Source organism: Nannospalax galili, unplaced genomic scaffold (assembly GCF_000622305.1).
Source record: "Nannospalax galili isolate Female #2095 unplaced genomic scaffold, S.galili_v1.0 scaffold453, whole genome shotgun sequence".
Taxonomy (NCBI): Eukaryota; Metazoa; Chordata; class Mammalia; order Rodentia; family Spalacidae; genus Nannospalax; species Nannospalax galili.
In genome coordinates, this window is record NW_008334081.1 from 1,186,777 (window position 1) to 1,203,642 (window position 16,866).

At 51.0% G+C, this 16,866-nt stretch overlaps 1 protein-coding gene across 1 annotated transcript in view; it reads right to left on the reverse strand.

The window, feature by feature from the left end:
* Positions 1 to 463: 463 nt before the first annotated feature.
* Positions 464 to 16,866, reverse strand: part of Ndufa10 (NADH:ubiquinone oxidoreductase subunit A10) — a 39,753-nt gene continuing 23,350 nt past the window's right edge. Inside the window, exons 9-10 of the mRNA XM_008829130.3 lie at positions 15,263 to 15,371; positions 464 to 2,301 (exon numbers count right to left, since the gene is read on the reverse strand). Of these exons, the coding sequence (XP_008827352.1) occupies positions 2,233 to 2,301; positions 15,263 to 15,371 (178 nt within the window). The 3' untranslated portion in view covers positions 464 to 2,232. The remainder of the gene's footprint in view (positions 2,302 to 15,262; positions 15,372 to 16,866) is intronic.

The following is a 16,866-nucleotide window of genomic DNA, read 5'->3' on the forward strand; positions in this document are numbered from 1 at the left end:
CTCCCTGCATCTAGGCTCCAACACACAGTGCTCACAAGCAGCCAGTCCAGAAGTCTTTTCTGGTAAACAGAACACAGAATCTTCCTAAGCCATTAGGAGCTAATGGGCTTCAGAAAAGTGGGGAGCACGTGAAGCAGAAGGGCTCTGCTCATTTCTGCTGGATCAAAGCACAGCCAAACTGCAGGTCCTGGGTACCCCGACCCCTGCAAGAGGGCAGCAGGCCTGCACATTCTTGCCTGGAGGGGTGGTTATTTACCACAGCTCGACAGCCATGTGGTGGGCAGTGGGCAGCAGCAGTCTGACTCGGCTGAAGAGAATGCTGGCTGCCACCAGCTGAGCCTGGCTCTGCTGAGGGGATGTGAAAACCACGAGGACTTTCTCTTCACTAGAAAACGCAGACACAAAACTAGTGTCGTCACAGTGGGTTTAGTTCCTGACCTTCAAAGTGCTGAGGATTCAGACATGGGATATTCAAAATGCACGTTTTTATTTCAGCACCAGTCTGAAGCAAATGCAAGCATTTTGTGAAGCTAAATCAGATGCTGCACTGAGATCAGATTAGAGACCCACCAGCCTTCTCGGCAGGGCTGCAGCCTGGAGAAGGCTGGGAATTCGCACTGTCTTCCCAGTACACAGAGAACACCAGGAAGTGAGGCAGGTGGACTCGGCCGATCACGAACATCACATCGCACCAAGGGAGCGGAGCCATCAGGGTCTGACACAAACACATGGACCATCAGGCAGGCCAAGTGCATGTGAGCTGCGACGCACAGGACAGGATCTGAGGTGGCTGCAGCAGCCCTGCTGAGGACAGGCCGACCTGTCCAGGGCTTCACTGCTAGCTCCTTGCACCACAGGCAGCAGTGCACAGCCCAGTAATTACAGACACTCTCTGGTCAGTGGTTCACGGGACACAGACACAAGACCTCCAGGGATTGTCCAAGACTTTGCTGCTCCACTGCAGCAGAGGAGACGGAGGGAAGGAAGCAGGTGGCAGGTGGTCTGATTCTTCAGCACATCCCACAGCAAAGGCCTAGCAGACCTTCCTGAAGAGGAAAATGTTCTCTCTGTCCTGTCTAATGTGGCTGCAAGGACCCGAACACGGCTAAGGAACAGAATGGTAAATGGCATTGTTTAATTAGGTTACATGTAAATCACATGTGCAAGGTACAGCCACAACAGTGGACATAGCAGAAACACACTGACAACCTACAATGACTCCCTAACAACGCTGATGCGCAAAATTTGCAAAGCGCTTTTACTGTTCCCCTAAGTTTCAAGAGGTAACAGCATCTGATTTTGCTTCTGTGCCTACACCCAAGCTCAGCTTTGCCCTGCAGAGGGAGGAGACAGCAAGGGCAGCCATCAAGTGAACCTTCTCTGGAGAAAAGCGTTTGTACAAGACCCACAGCAGCTCAAAGCAGATAAGCCCAGCACGGAAGAGGGGAGGTGGGTAGGAAGCCCCAGCCCTAGCTGAGGAGCTATAGCCACCGGTGGTGTTGGGAGTCACTTTTCTTTAACGGTGTGACGTTGGAGAGAGTAACCAGGTTCTGGTGGATCCACAATGCAGGGCATTTGGGGACACAGGTTTGACCCGCTAGGCCTTTATATAACAGTACAGGAAATTGGGCAGTGGGTATTGAAGGGGTGTAGTCAGGGGAGGGGCCTAAATATGATCAAAACATAGAAATTCACAAAAATTCAAAAGAAAGGAAAAAAAGGACAACACTTGCTGTTCTGCAAATCTCGTATTTCTACATTTCTGCTTTCCGCTGATGTATACGCTTCAACAGCGTGCGCAAAGACCCAAACCCAGGATGGCATGGAGCGACAGGATGGGGTGAGCATGCACGTATGTTGCGCAGGAGGTGCTACAGAGCCAGATTTATTTCTTCAAGTTGGGAGGGACAGTTCAGGAAAGCTGCCTGACACAGGGCCGCAGGGACACACGGCAGCTTCCAGTGGGAGCGGATCTTTCAAACAGCTTTTTCCCCCAGTGATAATTACGGATGATTCCAAACTAAAGCTAGAAGGTTCCAGAACCTTATCAATGGAAGTTGATTTCTTTCAACCCTGCTGCCAGGGCACAGGTAGACTGTTTCCACTAGGCCATTTCTCCTGGTAGTTCCCTGATCACTTGCTTTTTCCTGGTATCTGGTAAAGCTCTGGCATCCGGAGTGGGGAAGAGCAGACATCTTCATGGCTGTAGCACAGATGCGTGGAGGGCACTGTTCACTTCAGCCAGATCCATTTGTCACCTACGCTGGCGTTGTATCCAGGGCTGTACTTGCGGCCTGGCAGCTGTTGGAGGGAAGGCATGGGCACACTGTTTAGAGATGGCTGCTTCCCCAGCCCCCGGGTCCATCACCACCCGCCCAGCACTCCTCCATAGGTCTGCGCTGCTGCCCAGCAGGGATCCATGGCGATGCGGCAGCCCTGCCTGCAGAAGCCTGTTCTGGACAACCTCCAGGTACAGATGCCCAGCGCTCTCACTGGTTGTCAATAGCGTGATGGGCAGGAGGAAAGGAGGCAGCAGTGGCACTCAGGGAGAGCTAACAAGGGGTCAGGCCTAGGAAACGCCTCGCTCTCAAGACACTCTAACCATGGTGGACGGACTCTAGTTTAGCTTTGAGAACCAGTGAGGGAACCGCTGATGAAGAGGCCTCTGGTCACCAGGGTCCTGGCTGGGGAGACAGTGAGCTGAACACAGCCCTGGGGAAGAAGGTGGGAAAGGGAGCCAGCACGGGGAAGGGGACAAGGTTGGGCCTCAGGGAGCCTCTGATGGCCAGCCTGAAGGGTAACAGCAGGAAACTACTTCAGGACCAAAGAAGCCATGGATGGGGTGGCTGCAGTGTCACTGGGAGCTGAGAGAACAAAGGCTCCGGCTTCCTCTGCTAGCATCGGCCTTGTCAGCAGGACCTCAGGGGCTGGAGCCCAGGTGCTGCCGTGGGGCAGGGAGCTCCAGGTTCAGAACCACAGACAGGCAGAGCACGGCAGGGACACGGGGCAACAACAGGAGGATGCTCTATGCAGCCTACACATACGACTGCATAAGCATGGCGGAGGGAGCTGTGCTGCAAAGAGAGGGCGTTTCTGTGTCTGCAGGACACTCCAGGTCCTGCCATTACCCTTCAGGCTAGCCATTGGTATTGATGTCTCGTTACAGTAATGGGAACAGTCTGAGCCTTTTCATATTTCAAATCAGGACAAACAGTAAATTTGTGTGCGTGCGTGTATGTGCACGCGCACACAGTGCAAATACCTGAACAGATACTAAAACTACTTAAAAATTTATTTACTTCTATTTTATGTGTATGAATGTTTTGCCTGAATGTATGCAAGTGTACCCATGCATGCAATGCCTGTGGAGGCCAGAAGAGGGTATTGGGTGCCCTGGAATTGGAATTATGGGCAGTTAGCTACCATGTGGGTGTTGGGAACCCAACCTGGGTCCTCTGCAAGAGCAGCCAGTGCTCTTCACCACTACGCTATCTTTCTAGCCCCTAACACTACTTTTTAAAAAATGCAGACAACAGCTAACCCGTTCAAGTTATGAGACTGCCTCTACACAGGCCACAGATACTTGAACCCGGCACAGGTGTGCACCCCCAAGTCTAGCTCAAGCCAGTGCTGGCAGTTCCAAGACCAAAGATCTCAGGGACTTATGAGGCTTCAACTACCTGAGGCCTAGCCCAGCTCATCCAGCCTAAAGGGCTTTGGGAGCCATGCTGGAGGAGGCTGGAAGTGACACAGAGGCAGGTGGCACAGACTGATCCTGCCTGGGCACCGTGTTCATGGCAGTTTTACTTAGGTACCAAGGGAGAAGCCTAGCTCCTCCAGGAGCTGATCATCATAGGAAGACAAGAGTGAGCATCACATGCTCAGTCATGCTCAGTCACAAGCCCAGCAGGGGGCACCTGTCATGCACGGCATCAGAAGTGGGTGCTCTGAGGTCAAGAGGCCCCAGTGTTGCGGCTAGGACAGGAAACAGCAGGAGGGATCCTGCCTCTCTGGCCTCATGGTTCTGACAATAGCACTGGTGTGAGGTTGGGCTGTGCCGGGGCAGTAGTGACTGGGACCTATGACTGGTTCATGGGGGGTGCGGGGGGGGGGGGGGGGGGGGTCTGTTCTAGACCGCCCCTTTTAGGTCTGGGTACACACCCAATGGGCGGCGGGGGGGGGGGGTCTTTAGGTGTGTTGTGTCTGGCTACACAACCAATGGGCAGCTGGAGAGTTGGATCTATAGTTGGAGACAGGGCTGTACAGCTGCTTTCCAGGGACTGAGGAAAGGGGCTCTGCCTAAGCCCAGCGTCCAGGGTGAGTGAGCAGCTGGAGCCACTCCAGGGGAGACCCAAAGGCACTTGTCCTGGGCAGAGCCCCAGCAGAACAGCCACTGAAACAGAGAACTGCCCTAACCATGCCAGCTGAAGGGGTCCTCTAAGATCTCTTCACTTGTGGGATGAATCCCTCAGCTGAAGAAGAGAAGCGTACATCCTCCAGAGGACGACTTGAAAGGGTCTGCATTTAATACCAATGGCTTTCAATGATGGCTGTCCTATAACATGCCCGGGCACAGCCATGCAGGTCTGCCCACAGCAGCCCTTCAGAAGATGGGCTGATGCAAGATTGGCTGGCTCTGCCTTTGCATGCTGAATTTTAAACCAGAGCAAATAAAAACTAGCAGGACACCAAAACTGCTGAGCCTCATTAGCGTCTAACTGCCTCATAAAATCCACTCTCTGGACCTCTCGGGGCCTGTGTGATCCAGTGGGAGTGCTCTCTGGTCCTAGGACCTCTTTTTAGTGCTTATAAGCCAACAGAGACCTCAGGGGGTTTCATGCACATTTCACAGCAAGAGAAAGTGAAGTCTGCCTCTTTCACAGTATGACCTCAGGTCAGCATGATTAAAATAACCTTCAAACTCTAAAGCCCACTGTCCTCACATGAAGAAAAGCCCCATGTCAGAAGGCGACACTGAAGGGCAGCCTCCACCATGGAGCTCCACCGGTCAGGACAGGTTTGTGGGCTCAGAAGTGCACATAGGCGTTTGGCTGGTGAACTGCCGGCCACCCCAGGAATTGTCCACTCCCAAGACTGAAAAGATCACCAACGGATCTGTGCAAAGTCCAAGAGTTGACTGCATGTGTGTAGGGGGTGCAGAGCAAGAACCCCAGGATAAAGAGCAATAGCAGTGGACTGCCCATCAGCAGTGTGGCTCCTCCCCTAGGGGTCTCTGAACTCAAGACGCTGGGTGGGGCTCACTAAAGCAATGGTCTTCAAGAGGTCATTCCCATGCTTCCATTAAAAATCAAAAGGTACTAACTAAGGTAAGGGGAACCACAGTTAATCAAACCTTCAGGGTGCTCCTCCAGAGCCTCTAGCTGGGACCGTCCACACTAAGACTCAGGGCTGGGGGGCTGTGCTTGGCATCAAGGAACTGTTGCCCACTAATGCTGAAAATGGGATGGCCCAGGACCAAAAAGGATTTCTTGAGTCCTGGAGCTCTGGACCTGGCCAGGCGGAAAACTACCACACACCCAACACATACACAGAAGGGAGGCACCACTCTCTTGAAGGTGGGCAAAGGCAGGCTCCACCCCAGGCTGTGGAGCAGGACACTGCATCAGCCTACTTTAGGGTCTGAGCCTGCATCTTCTCCTCCGGACAAAAAGGACAAAACAAAAGCTACCTCACCCCTCACCACCCACAGTGATCGTATCAGTTACTTTTCTGTTGCTGTAATAAAACATCAAGACCAAGGGAACTTATAGGAAGAGTTTACATGAGCTTACTGTTCCAGGTTCCAGAGGGACTAGAGTCTGTTATGGCAGGGAGGCATGGTGAGGTGGCCAGAGGAGGAGCAGAGACTCAAGTGCTCACATCTTCAAGCAGGCCCAGGAAGCAGAGGGGGACTGGGGATTCAGCAAGGCTTAAGAACTCTCAAAGCCCGCCCCAGTGATGCGCTTCCTCTAGCAAGGCCACACCTTCCAGACCTCCCAAAACAGCACCACCAGCTGGGGACAAAATGTCCAAACACTTGGATCCTATGGAGTACATTCTCATTCAACCACCACAGCAATTCTGACTAAACTGTGCCCCCTGCCCCTAGGGATTCCCACATTGATGGGGGAGAAGGCACAGAGCCTGGATATTTGTGAAAATACCCCAAGTTCCCCATAACATGAGTATGCAGCAGAGGCCATGTGAATCTAGACTAATGTTCAAACTATGGTAATAGCAACAGTGCTGTCACACGAAGGGTTGACAGCATTACAGCTTGGTAGCTCCCTTCCACAAAACACCAACACACTGCCCCCAGAAGGTTGCAGGTGAGATCCAAGGTACAGTCACCTCTGGACAGGGTCCTAGGCAGCTGGGAACAAGGAAGGAGAGGAACCCTCCCCTCCACATTTAAAAGTTTCAAAGCATGCACATTATTTCCTTTCATAAAGGACTTACTGGCTAGTCCACACATGGAGCCAGTGCCTACATTTGTCTCCTGATTCCCAAGGGGGTCCTATGAGTCCCTACATGCCTCATTTTACCTCCTCCAGCCTGCTGGTAGACCTGTACCACCAAGGCCTGTTTCCAGCCCCCACCCCCATTACAAACAACACCCTGATGCCTCCCCTAGATATGTGCTTAGGACAAACTTCCAAAGCCAAGCTGCTTGCTGAAGCAAAACCACCTGAGCAGCAGGTGCTGACAGCCTCCAGATGGGTTTAGCTTGACAGCATGGAAGCTCTGGTCTGGATTGCTGCACTGAGGCTTAGGTGTGGAGCTGATTTACTACCCTTGTCCCCTTAAGAACCAGGATCTTGGCTTCTTGGGGCCTTGCACAGGGGTCAGCACACTGGCCACAGTTGAGCCCAGCCCATCGACTGTCCCTGTAATCAAGGACTCCGGGCACCACCTCACCCACGTGTGTACAGGCTATGGTGGCTCTCACACTACAACTACAGACTCCAGGGGCTGGAGAAGTGACAGGAAATACTGCTATTGTGCAGACCTCATACTTGGACTGAGCTCTCACTCCACAATTATTGTCAGCACTCCAGGTGTCGGGCCAGGCAGTGGGTGACACAGGAGACAGACAGAAGCTCACCAGATCTAGGTAGAGGCTTGAGAGGTGGCAGTGATATGTCACCCGTGCATCCCAAGTGAAGCCACCAAGTCTGTGACCCAAATGATACAATGGAGTGGAGTTCTGAGAATAGGTAAGCACCACCTCCACATGCCACAGCCAGCCAGAGTGGACACTTACCCTAAGTCCTCCCCTGACCACATGCTGGACTTGGGTCACCCTGAAGCACAGCAGCCTCATGGCCCTGAATTCCAGTGCTGGAGCCTGAACATAAGAGCTGCCAAGTGACTGCCACCAGGCTACAGCAGCGGGCCACAGTGGGTATGCTACTGCACCTGAGCTCCCCCTTTCCCTCCAACTAGAAGCATTTGGGTCCCACCTGACTCTGTGCAGGCCAAGGCAGAGGGTAGGAAGGGGTTCTAGGCAAAACTGTAAAAAAAATAAAAATTCCAGAAATGTGCACAAGGGCCATTGGTCTTTGACTAAAGACTTGCCCAGGCAGCATGGATAAAACTCTGCAAGGCTGGACAGAGCTTCCAGGAATGGCAAGCAGAATGAACCCAGAGATGCTCACCAGGCCTATGGGTCAGCTCCGTTCCCGCTGGCCTTTCCCTGCATACATGGGCTCAGGAGAGATCTGGCCCTCAGCATCTCCCCAGATAGGCCATTCCAGCATCATGGACAAGCCGAACTCGGTCGAGCAGGCTGAATGTTGAGGCACAAGCAGCTGTCAGAAAAGTTCCAGCACTTGTCTCGGCAAAATCACATCAGAGCCATAACCCTGGATGTGTGTTTCTACAGGCACGGAAGTGAAAAATGTGACCCTCAACCAAAGAGAACACTCAGGCTGACTCAGAAGCGAAGACGATAGATTAGCAAACAGGAACACTAAAGCTCTGTTGGCAAAGTGCTCAGTATGATCTGAGACAAAATGACAGACAACAGAAGTGAGGGAGAACTGGAAAACAGAACTTCCAGTAGAACTGTGGAGTCAGAAACATTCTTGAATACAGGTTGTTGGAATGGCGTGGCGGCTGTGCACACGTGCTATATGGAGCTGCTGAAGGGGAAGTGGAGGACCCATGGGATCCCCTGTTTACTCCCTGCCAATGGCTGGGGGCAAAGGGACCAGGGCCACCCTGCTGTGCCACAGGCTCTTCCCAAAGGCACTCTGCCCAGGCCAGGCCACGTGCCTCCTGGTCTGTCCTGCTCAATGGCTGTCAGGATTTTACACACACCCTCTTTTGGTTAGCCATTCCCGCCTGCCCCCCTGCCTCCCCCATCCCCCTTAACCCGTCTTCCTGCTATACCAGGCCCTCCCTAAGGCATCCCGCCAACAGTCCCTTTCCCACAGGTTCTCCAAGTTAAACACACAAACTTGAAGACTGAAGCTAAGCTCGACAAGTGAGGTGTGGCGCTTGTGTTTCTGAGTCTGGTTTCCTCACTAGTGTGATTTTTCCAGTTCTATCCAGTCTCACGAAAATTTTCTAATTTAATTTCTCTTTGTAGCCGAATGGAAGCCCATTGCACACACCACATTTTTACTGTCTGTGGACAGACATTTAGACTGACTCCATTTCTTGGCAATGGTGAACGTGAACAGAGAGCAAAAAACATGGATGAGCAGGTAGCTTTGTGGTTGATGCAGAGTCCTCTGGCTATATGCCCAGGAGTGGTGCAGCTGGGCTATGGGGTAGATCTAGTTCTAGCTTTCTGACCTCCACACTGATTTCCGTAGCGGCTGTACTATAGGGGCCAACACCAGCAGTTACCAACAGTGACCAAGTGTTCTCCTTTCCCCACATCCTTGAAGCATCCACAGCATTTGATTTTTTGACAATAGCTATTTTGACTCAGGTGAGATGAAATCTCAAAGTACTTTGCATTTCCCTGATGGCCAACAATGCTTAATACCTTAAATTTGTGTTGAGAACTTTCTATTCAGTATGACAGTCTGTTTTTTTAATTGGGTTGTTTTCTTTAAGTTTAGTTTTTTGAGTTCTTTATATAGTTTAGATATTATTTCTCTGTCAGAGCTAGAGCTGACAATATTTTCTATAATCCTAGAGGCCACCTGAACAAAATCCAAGTGTGGACGAATCTCCTTAAGAGACACTGGTCTGGGGGATCCCAGAGGCCCAAAGCAATACAGGCTCTTGCCATTCTTGGTTCCCCAAGAGAACTAGATAACAAGACCCTGTTCCTGAAGACACCACACACCCTGGCTGCAGGATACATGGAACAAGCTGGAGCTGAGCTGGAGCCTCCTCCCTGCTGGCTAGCTTTCACAGTGTCAGAAAGTGCTACGTAGGCTGCTGGGTGAAAAGAGGCAAAGAGTCTTACCTAGCTGTGAGCTCTGTGAACCATCGTGCTAACTTGTTAAAGATGTGTCCAAGGTGCAATAGTGACACAACTCTTATGGATGTAACCAGCTACTTGGTTTGATTTTGATGCTGTCTCCATAGGAGAGAATACCTGTTTATAACTATAAACCTAGCAGAAAACGCATGATTAGGGAGGTGACAGGCCCCGAAGGGGAACTTACTACTATTATTTAACTAAACTGACATGGTGTCAAACTGCCTTCTTAAATTCTTACATCAACACCCACAGAGAAACACTATTCTAGGCTTCATCAGAGAAGCTGCTCTTTGCAGTGAGTGCAGAGACGCATGGCTGCTCAAGGTGCGGAGTACTGAGTGCAGGCATCATGCAGGCAATACACTCACACACATAAGATAAAAGTAGTAAATGTATGAAGAAGAGAACACTGGGAGGCCACTCAGTCAGTTAAGGAGGTCTGAGCACGCTGGCTGGAAGGCAGCTTTGCTGCTAGGGACACTACTCTGTGAAGCCACAGATCAGAAATAGTTGCACATGAAATGGAGGGGCCACATGCTCTTATCTCTGACTTACCCAGAATGCAATTTACAAAGAGAAATTCAGTAATAACCACAGCTCTGTCTTTAGTGGCTGAGGGAGTTTTGTAACCAAGAGGTCACTATTCCTCATTGCTTCATGTCCACACACCGCTTCCAAATACAAGCAAGTGGAGCTCCTTAAAACAGAGACACAGCCAATGTTCCTCTAAGCGGCCACATCACTCTTACCCGAGAGCAGAAACCCGAGGGATACACTGCACTTTCTGTAAGGTAAGGACAGAGCAACCCTTGAGAGAAGAGATCTGCAAACAGGACTCAGCCAGACCATCAAGTTAAAATCACCAACAGCCTTGCTGACGGCTCACCCTGACCCCTCTGCACCCAGGCACCCATGTCCACATGAAAGCACCCGAGGACTCCTTAAACTGTCGGCGTGATCAAGAAAAAGGAAGGTCCGCCCACGTGTCACAGTCAAGAGAAGCCTGTGGAGACCTGGCGACCTGTGCCATGAGGTCTGGACAGCACCCTGGAACAGAACAACCTGAGGGAAACTCTGAGATCTGGAGGAAGTGTATCTTCAGCTAACATCCAGTGTCTGTGTTGAGGATTAACTACCAAAAGGACACAAGGAAGCTGGTGACAGGCAAACCCAGCGTGGGCACAGGAGACCCTGACCGTCTCACAACTGTCCTACAGATCGAAAACTGCCCTGAAAAATAAACTCATTATAAAAACTTAGGTATCTCTCCACTTTAGCCTCTCTAAACATTTCATTAAAACCACCCGCCCAATGCCACAGACTCTCTTCGATGCTCAGTGTAAGAATGCAGAAGGCCATAAAACATGATGACAGTCAAAGTAGCAGACAAGCTCACCACACAGCTGCCACCTGCGTCCAGCTTTTGGAGGACCGGCTGGTGCAGACCAACTCCGCCCTCCCACATGAGCAGAGGCAGACAGACAGAAAGGACACCTGCTCACAGTGCAGGGACGGCCTGGCTTCCAGGGGCCCAGGACAAAAGGCAGGGGGGCTGATGGTCAGCATGTCACTCCCCCAGGATCTCCCCAACTCTCACAAGCAGCAGCTGCAGTGAGGCGCTGAGCAGCTTCCAGAGGCAGGGTACACAGTGGGGACAAAACCTGTGGTGTGGGCCCACCAAAAGAAGTGACCTGTTAAAGGTGTTCTCTTAGGAGGGGCAACCTGGAAACACAGCAGCCCTTACCAAACACAGGCACAGTCGTCCATACCGTGGTTAGTGTTTATCAAATTGGCCTGTGGCCATGTCTAGGGGGCATTTTCTTGGCTGCTGGCTGATGTGGCAGGACAAGGCCCACTGAGGACAGGGCCATCCCTGGGCAGGTAGAGCTGGGCTGTGTAAGAGAAGCAGCCGAGCAAGTCAGAGGAAGCAAACCCATGGTGCCGTTCCCCCATCTCTGCTTCAGTGCTACCTTGGCCCCTCATGTCATCAGGACATTTAAGCCACATTAAACTCTTTCCTCGCCACACTGCTTTGGGCCATAGTGTTTATCGCAGCAACAGAAACCGAACAGGACAGGCTTGGCTCCCAGGTGGATTCTGGTGATCAGGGTCATCTCAGTGCCCGCCAGGAAATGGTATAACACATCCCCTCAAACGAAGCAGGCAGTTTAAACAGAGCCCAAAGGATGGACACCACAGTTATCAGGTACCTTTGGCTGTGACTAGTAGGTTCGAGAAACTGTATGACAGAACGACCATGTAAAGAGCTTGAAATCAGAATGGAAATTCTGGAAGCAACAACAAAAGACCAGGGTTAGATTCAAGGCTCAGTTTAAAGAACGCAGGTCTGACAGCAGGTTAGACAGGACTGGAGAAGGCCAGGGTCTCGGAGGCCAGCTCAGAACAGACCAGGCTGAAGCACACAGAAAAGACCGTGAGAGGACCGAGAGGAGCGCAGGGGCACAGGGAGCGGTGTAGGGAGCCGCTGCTGGAGCCCAAGGAGAGCAGACAACTGCCCTAGCGACAGCAGAGACCACACAAAGGTTCCACGGGCTTCAGGAACCCCAAGTCAAGCGAGGGTGGATGCACACTGCCCCCAGGGGTACACAGAAACCGGACAAGAGACAGGCCCACCCAGGGAAATAAGAAATGTATTTTAACTGAAACAGCAAGAAAAATCAACCAATCAAATAAAAAATCCTGGTAGTTAAGAATTCTCTACCTGATGTGGGGCAAACCGTTCCTAGGAATGAAGACAGTCCCGGTCCTCTCTAGTTTGAGCCAAAGCTGCTCCACAGGGCTGAATACAGCTTGTTACTCTCCCAAAGGGGGTGGCAGAGCCTGAAGGACACTAGTAACTGCAGTAAGTGGGGACTGGGGGTGGGTGGGGAGCAGACAGGGAGGACATGAGAGGTACAGGAGCAGACACCACACTGAGACCTGCTGAGCTCCGCCGGCGATAGACACCGCTGTGAGTTCATGGTTTTCAAACACTGATAAACAATACTGATACATATAAAAATCAGGAACCTGGGAGTCCACTGTTATATAAACACATAAATAGGTAAACACATGGGGAAGAGACATGAACCAATGATGCAGAGGGGATGATGAAGAAGAACACAACTGGGCAGCCATCATAGTGATTGACAGCTGATGAAATCCAGAAAGTCAACGGCCACTAGAACTCCTGCATGAAAATCTGACCAGAGTACACACTTGCATGGTTTCGAAGTCCCCCAGTGTTTACTGATTATGAAGAGTTAGGGTCCCTTCACACTCAGGTGATTAGTGAACCATAAACAGCAACACGGCCAATGGGAGTCACATGCAGTTCGACAAGTCGCAGTGAGTTCTCTAGTACCCCCCAAATACATGGCCTATGCCTAATTATGGGGAAACAACCAACATACCAGACTGAAGAACATCCAGCAAAGTAGCCATCCTGTAGTCTCTAAAAGTTTTGAAGTGACAAGGTCTTAAATACCAAGGAAGTTCAAGTAACAAATTCAGGTGCAAGTCCTGGAACCCACCAGATGCAAATTCTTGTCCAGCCTGGATCTCTGGGATCACTGATGGCCCTCAATGGGTCTGTGGTTAGCAGCAGCGTGCAAATCCTCCCCAGGACTGGCAGCTCTGAGGGGGGTGTGAGGGAGAACGTCCTGTTCATAAGAATGACACCCTCAAGTGGAGGGTCCCAAACCCTAGTGGCCATTACAGTTGACTGGAAGACTCATTAGAACCCATTCCTAACCCATGCTAGGGTGTCTGATCAAGTATTCCTGGACCTGGGGGTGGGCGTGGGAACCAAGGAGCTGCACTCCTAATGTGTGTCCTGGGGATGAGTGCTGAGACCACAGTGCTCAGTGTCTGATATAAAGGGTATCACAGTGATCTCAAATGGGTCAGGAAATAGTTTTTCTATACTTGAGCCCTTTTAAAAAAATTCAGGCTGGCTTTGGACTCGTTATGTAGCTCAGGACGACCTTGAACTTCTGATCTCCTGCTTCCACCTCTCAAGTGCTGGAATGACAGGTGTGTGCTACCTACCATGCCAGGGTAAAAAAAGATTTACTCATTTGTATTTTATGTGTATGAGTGCTTGCCTGGATGTATGTGTACACCACTTGTGTACATGGTGCCTGCAGAGGCCAGAAGAGGGCACTGGAGGCCCCGGAACTGGAGTTAAGGATGGTGTTAGCTGCCATGTAGGTGCTGAGAACCAAACATGGGCCTTTGCAGGAGCAGCAGTGTCCGTAAGTGCTGAGCCATCTCTCCAGCTCTTCTTCTTTAAAAGCTTGAAGTTCTCCCCAAAAAGAATTTTAAAAAATAATTTAAAAGATAGATGAAGATCAAATAAGGACCATTTTAATTTGTTGCAGCAAAGAATTCTTTCAGGGGAAGGCCAGTGGCCCTGATGGAACCAGAGCCAAGGGAAGGTATGAGTCACAGCAAGGTAAACTCAGAGGTAAGGCAGGGGACCTGAGTCAACACCGTCTCCACCATATGTGCGGAGGGACTTAAAACGCAGAGGATGAAAACATGGCCACGACAGCTCACCCAGCCTGTGGCTCTCACACAGTCTGAAAGCAGAAGGCCTCTAATGACAGCCTTGAGTACATCAAAGATGAACATCTCCAGGATCAGGTTAGTCACTAAGGGCCATTAACAGAATAACTAGTGAGCAAACAGAGGAAAGTAAACGAAACTCAGAAAAACACAAATAGGAAGACAGACCATTGAGATACAAATATATCATTAAATGTGACTAGATAAATATTCCAAATATTAAGAACGGCAAGATTTCCTCAATTCCTGCAGGGATTAAGATACACTGAACAAAGATAGAGGCTGACATTAAAAGATACAGAAAAAAGTTGTCTCGGGCAAATACTACTTGAAGAATGTTTAAGATGCTGTGTCAGTACGGACAGGGTGAACTTTAAGGCAGAATCTACTACTAAGGGAAGAGTGGAGGGTGTCAAAGGTACAGGGAAAGTCTACTGACTGCCCAGCCAGCACACACCTGTCAAGGCCAAAGCTAATGGAATGAAGGGAAACAGGCCCGCAACACTGTGAACTGCTGTCTTCTCTTTCACAGCCAACAGTGAGTAGGTTAACCCTGAATGGGGCTGCTTCTGCATGGCAGACGGAAGCAGGGAGTCTGGGAATGGAGGTCAGGGAGGCAGCTCTGTCCACTGAAGCAGGATGTTGGCCTGGACACCGGCCATGGCAAAGAGCCACCTCAGTCCCGCTCTGAGGAAGCTGCAGGTTCACACAGCCCACAGAAAAAAGACATACAAGTCCTTGAACACGTCATAGGTACAGGAGGAGCACCAAGAGGAAAGGCAGGTGCCTGATGGAGGTCTCTGTGGCTGCTTCCATGAGGCCCCAAATCCCTGACTGAATGGCCACAGATGACTCTCCACAGTGGTGGAAGAACAAACGACTCACCAAAATGTGGCAATTAGAGAAAAGCAGAGCGGAGTGGTCCTTCCACCAGCGCCCAGCTGTCTGTCCCAGCTCCGCCACCCTTCCCGTACAGGTCTGCTGGGTTGGAGGACCCTCTGTAGAAATATGAGCCTCATGATTTGCAGACACACCGAAGGGTGAGGCAGCATCAGCTGTGGCTGTGAGGAACTACAGACACCAGCTAAAGAACAGAGGACGACATCACCGTGCACGGGCCCACCACTACATGCCAGCTCCTGTCTGTCTGAGGACTCAAGTAGCCCAGAAACGAGGGGGTGGCAGGTGAGTGATGTGCTGACCACAGCTACTCCAGACAGGTCCCCACCACTACACTTGCTTGCTCACCTCTCTAAATCTGGTGTAGATCCGCTGAGACTGGTGAGCTCCAATCGTGATCTCTGGAAGGTAGACAGGGATGGCTGTGTAATTCAGCACCTCCACCTTATCCTGAACCCTGAAAAGTGAAATAAACATAGGTTACAACAAGCATCAAAATAAGTATCATAAACAAATATTACCTCTGATTCTCTGAGTATCTACGTGAAGGAACTCCATACACCAAGCTGGGTGCTGCTCACTTCCAAGCAGGCATCTTGGAAGCACTACCTCCATCCTAGAGATCATTGGGCCATGTGGGCTGCTCTGCTGAAACCCTGCAGAATCTGAGGAAGAGTCTTGTGATGCTCTGGTGTTTTCAGATGGTGGGTTTGGGAAGTGGGAAAATGGGGCCAAAGTGAGCTTTACACATGGGCAGCAGCAAGAAAGCTACACAGGCAGTGTGTTACCATGACGCACATTAACACCAGGGGGGAGGCTGATGAGGAGCTGAGGCCTCTCTGGGGTCACAGGCCAGCACCGTGTGGCTCGTGTGCAGGCTGAGCTGTCTACAGAAGTGGCAATGCCATGTGCAACTTGCTGGGGAGCATGGGGCTGTGGGACTGTCCATCACACCACTGCCTGTCGGGGCTATTGCTCCATTTTGGGCTCTAATTGTGTGAGTCCGGCTTCACTGTTCCATTCTGCTGGATGCTAGAATGTTTGGGCTGTGCCATGGCTTGCTTAAAGTCAATCTCATAACCATTATGCTTGAAGATACAACTACTATTTTTAATTTCAAAAAGCAGCATTACAGCTGGGTGCAGCAGAGCATGCCTGAAACCCTCACACTTGGAAGGCTAAGCCAGAGGATGGTGCCAAGCTGGAGGCCAGCCGTGACTGCTTGGGGAGGAAGCGGCCATCTTTCTTACAGGCCTCTAAAAGGAAATAATTACTTTCAGGGGTCACCTGGCCGCTCCTAAGCTGTGAAGGCAGCGGAGGACGTTACTTGTCTGCAATGCCCATGTGGCTCTTGGCTGGACCCTGTGAGAAGTGCTGAGGCTCCTGTGCAAACCAGCAGACAGCCAGATCCCCATGGCACATCCCAAAGGAATGCACGGCGTATGCACACATATGGGCCTGTGACTCACGCTTCCATAGGAAACCACAGGGAAATGAGCTACGGCAGCTGAGCCTGGGGACAGCAGCAGAAGCCCTGGCACAAAGGCATCGCTCCACATGTGTGAGGATTCAGTGACCCAACAGCGCCTGCTGCCTGTCCTCTCATGTGTGGGGTTTGCACTTCATTAGGTAAATGGCCGTACTGGACACAGTCAAAGATAGGACTGTCTTTGTACCTTTCATATCCAGCTGGTTTTCTCTGCCAAGAGATAGTAAACTATTTAAAAACATTCAAGCACGTAAACAGGAAAGTCTGTGAACGACATTCAATAGCTGCATTTTCTAAGACTGGTTGGTTTAGTTGTCAGATAAAACTCCATGGTGCCAAAGCTGATCCTCGGCCTCCCTTCCAGCACTGCAGGGTTCCCTCTCCACAGCTAGGAGCTGGCGGCTTTCCTTGCATGCTCTTTCATGTCTGTTCTGTGCATGTGCCAGTGATGTGTAAGCACACA